Source organism: Nuphar pumila, chromosome 4, assembly GCF_984573655.1.
Source record: "Nuphar pumila chromosome 4, dmNupPumi1.hap1.1, whole genome shotgun sequence".
NCBI lineage: Eukaryota > Viridiplantae > Streptophyta > Magnoliopsida > Nymphaeales > Nymphaeaceae > Nuphar > Nuphar pumila.
The window spans coordinates 1,857,902-1,871,441 of NC_143252.1; the positions used below are offsets into that span (position 1 = coordinate 1,857,902).

Sequence of the window (13,540 nt, forward strand, 5' to 3'; positions counted from 1 at the left end):
TAAGCCACTAAATTTTTTCCTTATGCCATGAGAGTTAATCTCTATGTGTTTAGTATGCTCATGAAACACCGAATTTGCCGCAATATGTAATACTGCCTGATTATCACAAAACATTAACATAGGTTGAGGATGCTTGATTCCTAAGTTAGTCAATAAATATTTCAATCATGTTAGCTCACAACTAGCAAGAGCCATCGATATGTATTCTGCTTCAGCTGACGATCTTGATACAATTGTCTATTACTTTGTTTTTCAAGATATTTGACTTTTTCTCAACATAGTGCAATAACAGGATGTAGATCTTCGAGTTTTTAAACATGATGCCTAATATGAATTGCAATAAACTGATAATTGGAGCTTGTTGTCGGATGACAATAGTATGCCTTGGCCGGGCGTGGATTTGAGATATCACAAAAGCCTTTGTGCTACGTCAAGACGTGGCCTTTTTGGTGTATACATAAACTAGCTTAAGATATTGACATAATATGCTATATCAGGCTGTGTTATAGTAAGATATATCAACCGACCCACTAGTCGACGATAATGGCTTGGGTCATTCAATAGTTCTCCTTCCTCTAAATTAAGTTTCATATGTTGCTCCATGGGAAAATTCGACAGTTTGTCCTTTAAATATCCATGATCTCCAATTATGTCCAACACGTATTTATGCTTAGATAAGAAAATGCCCTTGCTAGATCTTGTCACTTTGATTTCCCAAAAATATTTAAGTGAGCCTAGGTCCTTGATGTGAAATGCATTGTTTAGAAGGACCTTTAGTTGATTGATTTTCGCAGTGTCGTCACCAGCAATAATAATATCATCGACATATACGAGAGCAAATATACATCCATGCTTTGTGAAGCAAGAAAACAATGAATAGTCAACTTTAGATTGGATAAAATCAATCGCTTTAAGAAAACTCAAAAATTTTGCAAACCAATTTCGAGATGACTATTTAAGGCCATAGAGAGATTTGTTGAGCCAACAAACTCGCTGCTCTCCCTGTCGACTAAAACCAGAAGACAATTTCATGTAAATTTATTCGTCACAATCTCCATGTAAAAATGCATTATTGACATCAAATTAATGAAGAACCTAATTCTATGGTAGCTACTGCCAATAGGCACCGATCAGTGATGAGCTTAGCCACTAAAGCAAATGTTTCATGGTAGTCAAGGCCCTCTATATGTGTATAGCCTTTTGCAACAAGAGGTGCTTTATAACACTCAATGGTCTCATCAGATTTGTACTTTACCTTGTAAACTCATTTGTAATCGATAAGATGTTTACCTGGTGAAAGATTTATAACCGTCCAAGTGTGGTTGTCTTCGAGGGCTTGAATTTTGGCTACCATCGCTTTCCTCCAATGAGCATACCCTATAGCTTGGGCAAAGGTTTCAGGTTTGGGGTTTTTGTTAATGGCTACAAGAAAAGCATGATGAGATTGAGAAAATTTTTCATATGTGAGATAATGAAAAAGTGGATACCTTGTACCTTTTTGGTTGACACTCTGAGCGTTCGATGTGGGCAAGCAAAACACAACGTAGCATTTATAATCCTTGAGATGAGTGGGTTGAGTTCTCTCCCTAGAGGATCGCCTGATTGGAACAGAGACCAATGGTCCTGGCTAGGTCAAACTAGAAGGGTTTGGATTGACTAGAGAGGGAGGAAAATGTTCAGATGGACAATCTTGTGAACTCGGTATGTTGTGATTTAGAGAATCTAGCATAATGTTGGCTTGGGTATCAGTTTCTTGGATTGAAAATAGATCATCTAGTGTGGAATCAAAAGAAGGAATGGATAAGACAATATCTCCATCATTAGATGGTGTACATGTATCAAATTGAAATGGAAAAATGTGTTTATGAAAGATCATGTCTGTGGTAAAAGTAACATGGGACTCAAGGCCATACAAACGAGCTTGGCCATATGGATATCTAATGAAAATAAATTTTCTCTCTATTATCAAATTTGTGGGAGTGATTTATATTGTGAGCATAGCATAAACACCTAAAAACCTTAAGATGTTTACAATTAAGACTTTTGTGGAATAAAAGATCCACTACAAGAAACCTGTGGATTAGCGACGACCTAAATCTGTCGCTAATCCGTTTAGCAATGGATTAGCGTCAGATTAGAGACCGATAGCTTCCATTGCGATTTTTTCGATGCTAAGTAGCGACAAAACTTATCTGTCGCTAATTTGTGATGGATTAGCGACAGAAATGATCCATCGTGAGTCTGTCACTATTTTAAATTAGCGATGGATAATATCCATCGTGAGTCCTTCGCTATTTTAAATTAGCGATGGATAATATCCGTCACTAATCCGTCGCTACATTTAAAAAAAAAATTGCTCCCTGTCGGGCGGTATTCCGGCAGCAATAGGCCGGACTTGGACTGATTCGTCGGCGGCGGCAGAGGAGGAAGACGACCCACCACCGGATCCCAACAAGTCGTACTCCCTCGGCCCCAAGATCTCCGATTGGGTTTCGCAGAGGTCGGAATAGACCGATCTCGTTGTTGACGGCCACGACGGAGACGAGGCCGGTGTTGGGGCGGATGGCTTCGCGGAGGCAGTCGAGGTCAAGGAGGCTGTCAGAGCCGACGGGGAGGTAGGTGGCGTGGAAGCGACCTGCTCCCTGGCGCGCTCGACCGCCTCGTCCGACTCCCAGCCGTAGAGGTGAGTGCGGGAATGGGGGTTGCCGAAGTAACCAGTGAAGAAGGGCAGCATCGCGTCCAGCATCCGCGGGTCCACCGACGACGTCGCCTCTATGCTATGCGCGTAGAAGTCTCTTGAGTATGGGAGCTTGAGCAAGGTGTTATTACCTTTGCAGGTTAGCTCGAAGCCCGGGCGGCCACAGTATGACGGGTACCGGTGGCCTGTCTCTCTTAGGAGAGTGAAAGGGCACCTGATCTCCGGCCTCTCCCCTATGCAGTTGGAGATTGGGCAGTCTGTGAAGAAATCAGCATCGATTGCAGCAACTAACACCAAAAAAAGACATATAAGAACAAGTTTCTTCACTGCCATCTTCTTAGTACTCTGGTTAAGGAAGAAACCCACAAGGACGTGCAGGGAAATTGCTTACAAGAACGCTCGTTTGGGAATGGTTTAAATCGAACATCAGTTTAAATTTTGAACGGGGGAGAGAGGAAAAATTTCGCGCCTTAGGTGAGACGGGTTAAATCGAAAATTAGCGACGGAATTAGCGAGAGAATTTTTTCGTTGCTAATCCGTCACTAATTAGCGATAGATTAGCGACGGAAAAATTCCCTCGCTAATTCCGTCGTTAATTTCCTATAGTTTTTTGCAACAAAATTTTTTTGTCGTCGATCTGTCGATAATTAACGACAGATTTGAGACAGAATTTGTACCGTCGCTAATTTCAAAAATATTTCAAAGATTGGTGATGAATAATGTTCTCTCACTAAGTCCGTCGCTAATTTGTGACGAAAAAAATTCGTCGCAAATATCTATCGCTAATCAGGGTTTTCCTTGTAGTGATCATGGGGGATTAGTTTTCAACCATTGTGTATATATCTGGTAAGGGTCTGCTTAACTCCTGCTTGATGCTTAACTCCTGCTTGATTACGTACACAAATAAAACACATACAAGGTATCATTACTAACTTTTAACCTTTGTTTGGAAAAAAATGTTTTGCTTATGTTATCAAAGCAGGGGTAGTTCAGTAATTTTTATATTGTTTTAACTTGAGTTGATGTAACTGAGGTCCTTATTTGAAAGTTACATTGAAAAGATGGGTCTTGATCTGTCTTTTCAGAAAACAGGAGTCGTCTTTTAAATGACAGAAAAAAGATGGGTCTAACTGAAATATTCCATATATTTAATATGAAAATAATATGATACGATATTCATATATAACGACCAAGAAAGGCTCTTGTAATACAAAAGGAAATCGTTCATGAGTAACGTTATCCAAACGCATCCACTTAACTGGCGTGCCTGCCGCTCTCCAGAGTAGCGTTTAAAGGGACGATGTCGACGTCCGTTCTTCTCCCATTGGGTAGAATTCCCTAATTCCTTCTTTCTCATTCTGTACCCTTCAATTCTTCCTTCTTATTCTTTTTTTCAGTACCATACAGAAAAGTCACTCTGAAATCTGGCTATTGTTTCAGTGTCTTAAGATGGTTTCAATGCAAAACTGCACTGCAAACCATTCTTGCCATCCCAAATCGTCGTAATCAATTTAAGTTTTTTTATGGGTGTTTGATTTTCTGCCGCTATTTCGTTCAAAAAAAAAAATCTGCCGCTTCATGGAGGTACTTGTTTGTGATTAGGTTCGCTATAAGTTTGTAAGAAGAATGGAAAAGGGCATTGATTCTCACTTGTTCTCCAGCTTCTCGTCAATCTATGGATCCGAAAATTTGATGGCAATGAGATTCTTGGGAGAGGAAGGGACTAGAATTCTATTGTTTTATCAAAAGAAATGAAAGAGTTGCACCTCATTGACTTTGGTTTTATGGGTTTTCCATTTTTTAGCAGTGTGGGGATGTAATTTTAGGTTGTAATTCTTGGGAAGGCGGCTTAGGATTTGTGCTTTTTACATTTCGTCTGTTTTTTTATTTCTAGTTGTTCGCAGTTTTTTTATTGGTATATCGCTTTGGGCATAAATTCATTTCAAATGAACCTACACCAATGCAGTTACTTTTTGATGTGGGTATAAGTTTAACTTGTCCATTTATTAAAGCCGAAAGAATCATAAGCCTCTGACTAACACAACTCTAAGTGATGTTATAATAGAATTCAGTATTGTGGTCACACAAGCAACTTGCAAGTCCAGCACATTGAATCTGTTGATAAGTGTGTGGATTTTTCCTTTTTTTTTCAAAAGGGTAGTATTTTGATTAGTTTCCATATGAAATAATTTTTCTTCTTCTGAAAGTTTATTGAGTCGGGGAAAGTGTTTGGAGAGATGTAATGGCCATAATGTAGCTTTGTGTTATTTCCAGGATGCAGATTTGCTAAGAAAGTTGTTCCCCACTATGGTACATTTGATGGGAATACGATTCATGCTCTGAAAATGCAGTGCACCACTAGGGATAATGGAATTGTGAGTGGAGTAAAGTGTGAAAAACAATGTGCTCTTGTCTCTCGGAGGGATGCATTTGGATTTTTTCTCTTTTTGTCTGGCCTGGGCAGCCAAGTTGTTGATGCTGTTGGAGCTGGATTACCTGTAGAAGAGAAGGCAAAGCTATGTGATGATGCATGTGAAAAGGAGCTTGAAAATGTATGGTGAGATTTCGTAGCCCTATGTACAATTTCTTGTTCATTGTATGTGTTCACTGCATTAGTATCATGATGATTTTTAACCACTGATATCCACCAACCCAGTCCCGAATGAGGAAGACAACGCACCAATTGGTTTTTATTGGGATCATTGGGGGCTTCTTTGTTTTTAAAGCTTTTAAAATCTAGAAGCTTTTTTGAAGCACTTGTAGAAGCTAGTGCAACAAGTTTAATGGAAATGACAGCAAATTGCCAAATTTTTACATGATTCTACTCCAGAAAATATCCTCCCGTATATTTAGTTTGACCTTATGAGATGGCATAGGCTTACTACTGTAGCCCGGGAAAGTTTCTCTATTCCTTTCATCAAGCTGAATTTGTACAGCTCTGTTCCTCTAATACAGGGGATATAAATGGATTGGATTTGGGTCAGTTGTGGATATTGCCAAAACCAACTAATTAGATGTACACTATTGGACTCAGATTCAAACTCAAATATACAATAACCCAAACAGAATCTAAGTTCAACTATGAGCATAATACCTGAGTTCAAATTGAAGTTCACCTAAATTTGCTTTTTGGACAGACCCGCTGTTAGTTTTTATTGAAAAAGTGCTTGCATACAATTACAACAATCTGAACTGTTTGTGGGTGGTTAGCTTACCTTGTTTAAAGACATCATTTTAAGTCAAGTCTCAGGTTCAAGCCTCTCAAATGCCTACCTTTTTGAAAATTCATAAGAATATAACCTGATTGCTCTAAGGATCCAAATCTGAGATTCTACCATGTAAAACCAAAGCTGGCCCGATTTAACCAATCAGATTTATTATTTCTTTTAACAAACCAACTAGACAGGTTTGGATCAGTCAGATATCTGACGACCCATGCCATTGACATCCCTACTCTGATAGCACATAGACAATATGAGTTTGTGGAGCCTTCATCCAGCATTTTTTTTGTTTATACCAGAGTTGCCAGTTGGGGAAGCGGGAAGCGGAAGCTGGAAGTGAGGCACTTCTAAAATTTTAGGAAATGGAAAGTGCAGGACGACATAGAAGCGAACCAGGAATCGTCTCGGAAGTGACATAGGAAGCGAACCGGAAGCGACTAGAAAGCAAGGGAGAAACGAGGGGGAAGCAAAAAAGAGAAAAATAAAAATGAAAATACCAAAATAAATGAAAAAAGGGGAAGCGTGCATCCCAATTTATTTTGGCGCTTCCCAGCACATTTCGAAAGCGCCACGTTTCGCGCTTCCGAAATGCGCTTCGGGAAAGCACGCTTCCCCATGCCCTATGGCACTTCCGGTAACCCTCTTTTATACAATCAAGTGTTGTAGCAGGAAAAAGTGATTTGGATCTTGAACTGATTAAACTCAAAGAAATTGACTCTAAAAGTGACTTATATGATGGTCTTTCTTTAGTAAATGGTAGAGTTTTCTCCTTCATTTCGTCTATGATTTTGGTTGTACAAGTTCTTCTAACTTGGATTTGTATTAGCCCTTTTCTTATCAGTACATTAATACTCAATTTCTTTCATTTCATGGAACTCAAAATAAAAGATCAAGTTTTTTTCAGGGATATCCTATTCGCGGCGTTCTCAATATTTGTTTACTCAGATTTGTACTTAAATGTCACTGAGGATTGCATGTTTGGTTTAATATCAGTGTACTATAGGGGTTATAATATTAAAACTCTTGGATCCTAAATTAAATTAGTCAATTCAGGGTCATTGTTCATCTCTACTTTTGATTAGAGTGCATCTATTAAGTTATACTGAGGCACGAGTTGTTGGGTTGAAAATTGAAATAAAGGGTGGAACATTGCAGAAATCCGAAAAGCATGAATTCATTTTTTTCTTCATTGGCATGGATTTACCTCTTTCTTTGGAATATTATGACTTGATTTAATAGTTTCTGATAAATGAACAGTCACAGTTACTTTAATCGAAATACACGTAAGTTATTGCTGTGTGACCCCATTACATCTATTATATATGTTGTTGTAGGTTGTTATTTTTCAATTCAATAGATTTTTACAATTAGAAGAACTATCATACACTTTATAGATTGGTTTGCATGACCAACTACTTTTTCAATTTCGATCTTTAAGAGTAGTTTTGCAAATGCTTGTATGTATTCCTAACAACTAAATTCATGCACTAAATTCTGTTCAAGTTTAATTATTATCATTATTATTTCTTTTTTACATAGGTACCTATGGTAACTACTGAGTCTGGTCTACAGTATAAGGACATTAAAGTTGGTGCTGGCCCCAGTCCACCTGTTGGCTTTCAGGTATATTTTTTAGGCCTTGACAATTTAAAATTTTGGTATATGAGAATGTATATCAAATGTTGGATGTGCATTTATAACATCTGAACATTTGATCCGATAAATTACTGTTAACAAATGGATGTACAGGAAGTGATGTTTGATTCGAAAAGCCTGCACGATTGTCATCATGCTAACATGTGATTTTAGAGAAAGATGACTTTGGAGCAACTGAAATACTTGGAAACAAGCATGGTTGGGACTTTTCTGAGTATGAACTATGAAATGTCATTTCAAATATATATCTAGAACAACTCGTATTTCTAAAGTTGGAAGGCCAAGTCCAGTGCACTGGCTTCCAACCCGACTTATCCAATCATCAGCCATGCCACAGGACAAAAGTGGAAGCTGTGGAAGTGCCCACCAGAATTAATTGCACAGTATCTTATTTACCATTTGTATCCTTTAAAGGAAGAGAAAGGGATCCATGATGGCCTTACTATATTGATAATTTTTTAATTAATATCGAAGTTACTATTCAATTTCTATAACTCTAATTCATTTGGATACTAGATATTTACCTTCCCGTGCTTGTCATGCTGCTTGTTGTATCACAAGCTTTTTTATAACACAAACTCTATTTTAAGTAGCGTTCTAGTATCTAACGAATTGTTGCACTTCCAGGTTGCAGCAAATTATGTGGCCATGGTATCATCTGGGCAGATATTTGATAGGTATTAATATGTTCCTGTATACACATTTTCATGCTTATGAAGTATTCTCATTAGCATTTCTTTCGTTCATGTAATATGAGGTTCTCACAATGCCAAAATATTCTTGCTATGTCCAGATATTTTTTCTGAAAAGTAACAATGAAGAGATTAATATAAATATATATATATATATATATATATGGGAAACTGAAATATGTTTACCAACCAAATATGTTTGCTGGTATGAATCGAGATTTTCATAGGTTTTTTTGTAAATCTAACCCTGTAGATGCATTCGGCGTGGTCCATTTGCTAGGAATCGACTGTTGGATCATCGTAATCGGATAAAAAATGCGATTTTTTATGCTTAAATATTTATGAACATTTTAAGCCATTGATTTTCAACCCTTAAAAGATCGTTCTTATACATTATAATTGGATGATTCAAGAGTCCGTTTCTATAAAACCAAGCATCTAGATCACATCCTTACGGTATAATTTTCGAAAAAAGTAAAAAAAAAAAACTATGAAAATCTTGGTTCATACCATTAAACATATTTGGTTGGTAAACGTATTTCAGTCACCCATATATATATATATATATATATATATATATATATATATATATATATATATATATATATATATATATATATATATATATATATATATATATATATATATATATATATATATATATATATTCAAGGACAATTTGAGCTCAAGCTGGCCTGGTTGGCCACATCCTGAGCTGAGCATAAACAGCTCAGGCTCAAGCTTGCCTTGGGTAATGTGCATTCCTAGCTTCACTGGTGAATTTGTAAATGACCAGATTGGGCAAAAGACATTAAACCAAAAATAGCTCTGAACATATACTTCTTAGCCAAAAATAATCCCTTTATGGAATGGGAAACAATTATGTTCACTTGATGCTAACTTAATTACCAAAATTTCCACTGTATTACAAAAAAGTTAATTGAGTTTATGAAACATGTGGGCCCTTACTTCATTTCCATTTTGCATGACAGCTCGTTGGAGAAAGGGCAGCCTTACATCTTCCGTGTTGGCTCTGGCCAGGTACTTGTATGTTGTGGAAATATTGTTTAATGAAATGGAACTTCCTCTTTTTTGTTTCCTCTTGCTTACATGGATTTAAACATGATCCTGGAGAACCTTGAATCAATTCTTGTGAGCTTTCACTTTGCAAAATTATCTGCTGGCCATCAATATATTTCTAATGTTTTTTAATACAGTGTTATTATCATGAGATTTCCATATATCATGATATTATTGCATAGACACTTCAAACAGGTGTATATATTATTTATTTCAGACCCATATGGTCATCAATTTTGGGTTTATACTGGATAGAGTAAATATTTGATCAAGCATTAAATAGGGTGGGTTTGGTTTGTGATGGTCTGGACTAGAATCAGTTCAGATCTATGTCATAGTTAACGCTGACATTTTGAAAGTTTCACGATTTTATTGTGATATCTTCAAGGGCTGAGAAAATACTAAAAAGACGTGGGATTCTAAAAATACCATCTATTTTGAAAGTATTGTTTTTTTTTTTCATGATGAACATGATAAAAACATTTTTCAGTGCCTTTTATATTGTTTATATTTTTATATGTGAAGATATTTTCTGGAGATTTTCTCCAGAAAAAACAGGCTTTTCAAAATATCATGCAATTTTTCCTCATCGATATTTTCATGAGAATGGGGTTTATGGGCATTGGTTCAGACATTAAGTCATTTGAGCCTATGACAATTCAGTTTATTTTGGGTATGAACTATGAACTGAGGAGGTTGCAATTGGATTGGTCTCAAACAGGTTTAAGAGGGTTGATGTTGACTAAGAAGCTTCATCAATTTAAGGGTAAGTAGCATTGTGTGAAGATACTAGGAAGATATTGATTAGCAACATGGAGTCCAAATTGAGTCGGGTTTAAATTTATTTGTTTGCTTGTTTTTTGTATGTATGGGGTATGAATTAATTCAAGTCCATGTTGTCTCGAGCTGTTATCGATTATGGGTATAAAGTGCTTTAAGCATGCATTTGTTTTGTGCGTCGGTTACTCGGGTGCATATTGTAAAGGACCTATTGGTTCAGGTATATTTCTGTGAATTCCTTTCACAAAAACATACCCTGCTAAGGAAAGTGAATGTCTTGGAGGAGACTGCATCTCTTTATGAGCACTCACATCCAACTTTTGTAGAAGACAGAGACTAATATTAATGGTACAAGACATGTAAATGCACCAGGAATAGTGAAATAAGTAGCCATTCAGGCAATAGGAGCACTGTTCTCCTTTATAGTGTAAGATGATATTACCGATCATATTTCCTACCAAAGGGAAGCCTGACATTGGTCTATTGTAGCCTTCAATATAGATCCATTTGTTGCCAATGACAATCTCTCAACATGATATGTATGCACAAAAGTTGGTTTGCCTGTTATATTGCTACCTTCTTTGTGAACCCTTTAGCAGCGAGAATTCCGGAGGAAAACATCTGATCGAGTGGCTTCCTTGGTTCTGACCATGATGAATGGAGGCATTCTGACAGGGAAATGGTGTTCAGTCTATTGAAGAAATAATGGGGAAGTAGAAAAAGTCAAACAGTGAAGCTGTCAGAATAAAGAGTATGATGTTAAGCAGCAGACCAGGGGATATTTTTTGTTTTGGGGACAAGGAGCCTACCAGGATTGAACCAAATTGCCCCCACCTTATAGTGATAAATCCTTTGAGAGTGGAATGACCCCACAGTGCTGCTCCAAACCTGTCATGAGTTTGATTCCAGGGGGCAATCAAACTCGTGATGTCCGGGGCCTCCAGACATCTCAATGCTCTTCCTAAGTAACTTGGCATCCCTGAGGAGCTGCTTAGGGGAGATTAGATGTATGAGATGGGAAAGAAAATTAAAAGCCTGATAACCAAGCAAGCACATCGGTATGTACTGTGGTATTTGTTTAGGCAATGTGCACTTGATCATATCTACATTTCTGATTTTTATTTTTCATCTCCAGCCAACCTTTTCTACTTTTCTTTTCAATCCAGTGAGATCCTTTTTGCTTATTAGCTTGAACTTGTTTCATATGACATTAGGTGATCAAGGGTCTGGATGAAGGCATTCTGACCATGAAACTTGGAGGGAAGCGTCGTCTCTATATTCCAGGATCTGTAAGTAATGGGCATGATTCATTACAGATGTTTTGGTAATATTGTGTGCTGGAATTTTATTTTATTTGGTTGTAACTAGTGAATCATAGAGAGTTAATCATAGATGCTTCTGCTGTAATGTCCTTATTGGTTTCTACCAATCATAGTCACTGATAGCTGATATTTTGAACATATTGTGATATAATTAGCATTTCAAGTTAATCCAATAATGTTGGCAAAATATCATGATATTTTCAAAATATCACTAGAATACATAATATTGTAATAGTATCATGATATTTTTGCAATATTTTAGAAAAATCTTATATATATATTAAGCCTAGTTTTTTTTTTGTTTCTTTATATTTTTGCAATAAAAATAATACAAAACCTATTATCTTCTTATTATTCTTTATATTTTTCAATTTTGAATACTTCAAAAAATTTCTCAAGAAAAACCACTTTTTGAAAAAAAAAACTTCTAGAAAAAACCCTCGGTGAGAAATTGATGACAATGATATTGGTGACTATGCTATCAATTAGGGTGTCATTGTTCTCATATGACGATCATGTTGCAATCAGAGCTTTCATATGATTGTTGATCTCTAGATAGATGTAACGTCATTTTGATTAGAAAAATTATGAGGAAATCCAGGGAAAAGGAGAAATAAATAGCTTATTTATTTGTTTGAGCAAAATACCGATGTGGAACTGTTAAGGGAAAAATAGATACTTGCACACACACACACAGACAAATGCAGTCATGCAATAGCTTTTTTCTCAGAAGGGAACACGTACCATTTTTTTTTGGTAATTGTTTATGCCCATCTGATTGGCAACCCTGCTTCGTATTACCTGTATAGAAGACAAGTAGGCTTCACTGAGATTCATATCATCAAAGTCTCAAAAATATTTTTGTTAACAAAAATATTGTTACATCCCTTGTATGTGGTAAATATGTGCAACTATCATATGCATTGATGCAAATAATGTTATTTTGTCTCTCATTTCTTGTATTTTCCCTATATGTGATATATGCATTGCAAGGAAATGATGCTTGCTGTTTTCGACAGTTGGCTTTCCCAAAAGGCCTCACTTCAGCTCCAGGAAGGCCAAGAGTAGCTCCCAACAGCCCGGTGGTCTTTGATATTAGCTTGGAGTACATACCTGGTCTTGAAGCTGATGAAGAATAAATTCAGATCTTTTTTATTTCGCTTTTCAAGTACAAAGCCAAACTTGCAGAATGGGTGCACAATCCATTTCATTACTTCTTGAATGATATATTCCGTTTGTTTATTGGTTTAAAGGGCATTCTTTTTCCCCTTTTCTGATTTCCCCATAAAATGAGTGTATTTGTATCTGTTGTCAATCTCTAGAATCTTAAAATACTCTTTTTTGTTAAATTAGTGAAAACAAAAATCAATTTGCTGCTATGTGGGACTGGTTATAGAAACTCATGGGAAGCTGCAAAGGATAGTTGTAAAGGCCAATAAGCCAGACAAGGTGCAGTTGGTTGTTTAAGGCAAAAAATAAAACTGAGTCTTGGAAAAAATGGAGAAAACAAAAATATAAAGATTTTACGGGAAAAAGAAACATGGGGAAGAAAGCTTGTTTTAACATGCTATTGTATCTCTCATATTAAGTGATACACAAATTACTACTAACTCATGCTAAATTGTACCTCAAAATTGAAATCTTTGTTACACTGATAAACAAGTAACTAGTAACTCTGTGCTAATTAACTTGATTGTCAACTAGGACATCCACTGAGAATATTTCTTCAATCACTGGATTGCATCCATAAAACAGACTCTACCTGCAGTGATATTTGGGCGCTTAAGTATAAACACATGGCCCATGAATGTTTTGCTTTCATATGTGATGACCATTGTTCATTCATCATCTGCCAAGCTTCTACACATTGTGCCAAAATGTTTTGCTTTCATATGTGTCTAACAGTATTTTCATAATATTCATTACTTTTTAAAGGAGCAGTCATTGGTCACTGTGCTTGTACTCAAAATATTGAGCATGGTGCACCAGCATGCAGCTGTTGAACGACCCTAAAAGTGTGAATCTCACAAGTGGGGTATGATAATACGTCTGGAGTAAAGATGAATATTGTGATAATGGCCATCCAAGCAT

The 13,540-nt window shown here is 36.6% G+C and overlaps 1 protein-coding gene across 1 annotated transcript; it reads left to right on the top strand.

Moving 5' to 3' along the window:
• Positions 1-3,909: 3,909 nt before the first annotated feature.
• On the top strand, positions 3,910-12,828 carry LOC149839029 (FKBP-like peptidyl-prolyl cis-trans isomerase family protein). The gene is made up of 7 exons (XM_090003973.1): positions 3,910-4,026; positions 4,973-5,250; positions 7,459-7,542; positions 8,203-8,252; positions 9,260-9,308; positions 11,342-11,416; positions 12,469-12,828. The coding sequence occupies exons 1-7, from the start codon at positions 3,999-4,001 to the stop codon at positions 12,586-12,588; spliced, it is 684 nt and encodes a 227-aa protein (XP_089860099.1). The 5' UTR covers positions 3,910-3,998; the 3' UTR covers positions 12,589-12,828.
• Positions 12,829-13,540: the final 712 nt, after the last annotated feature.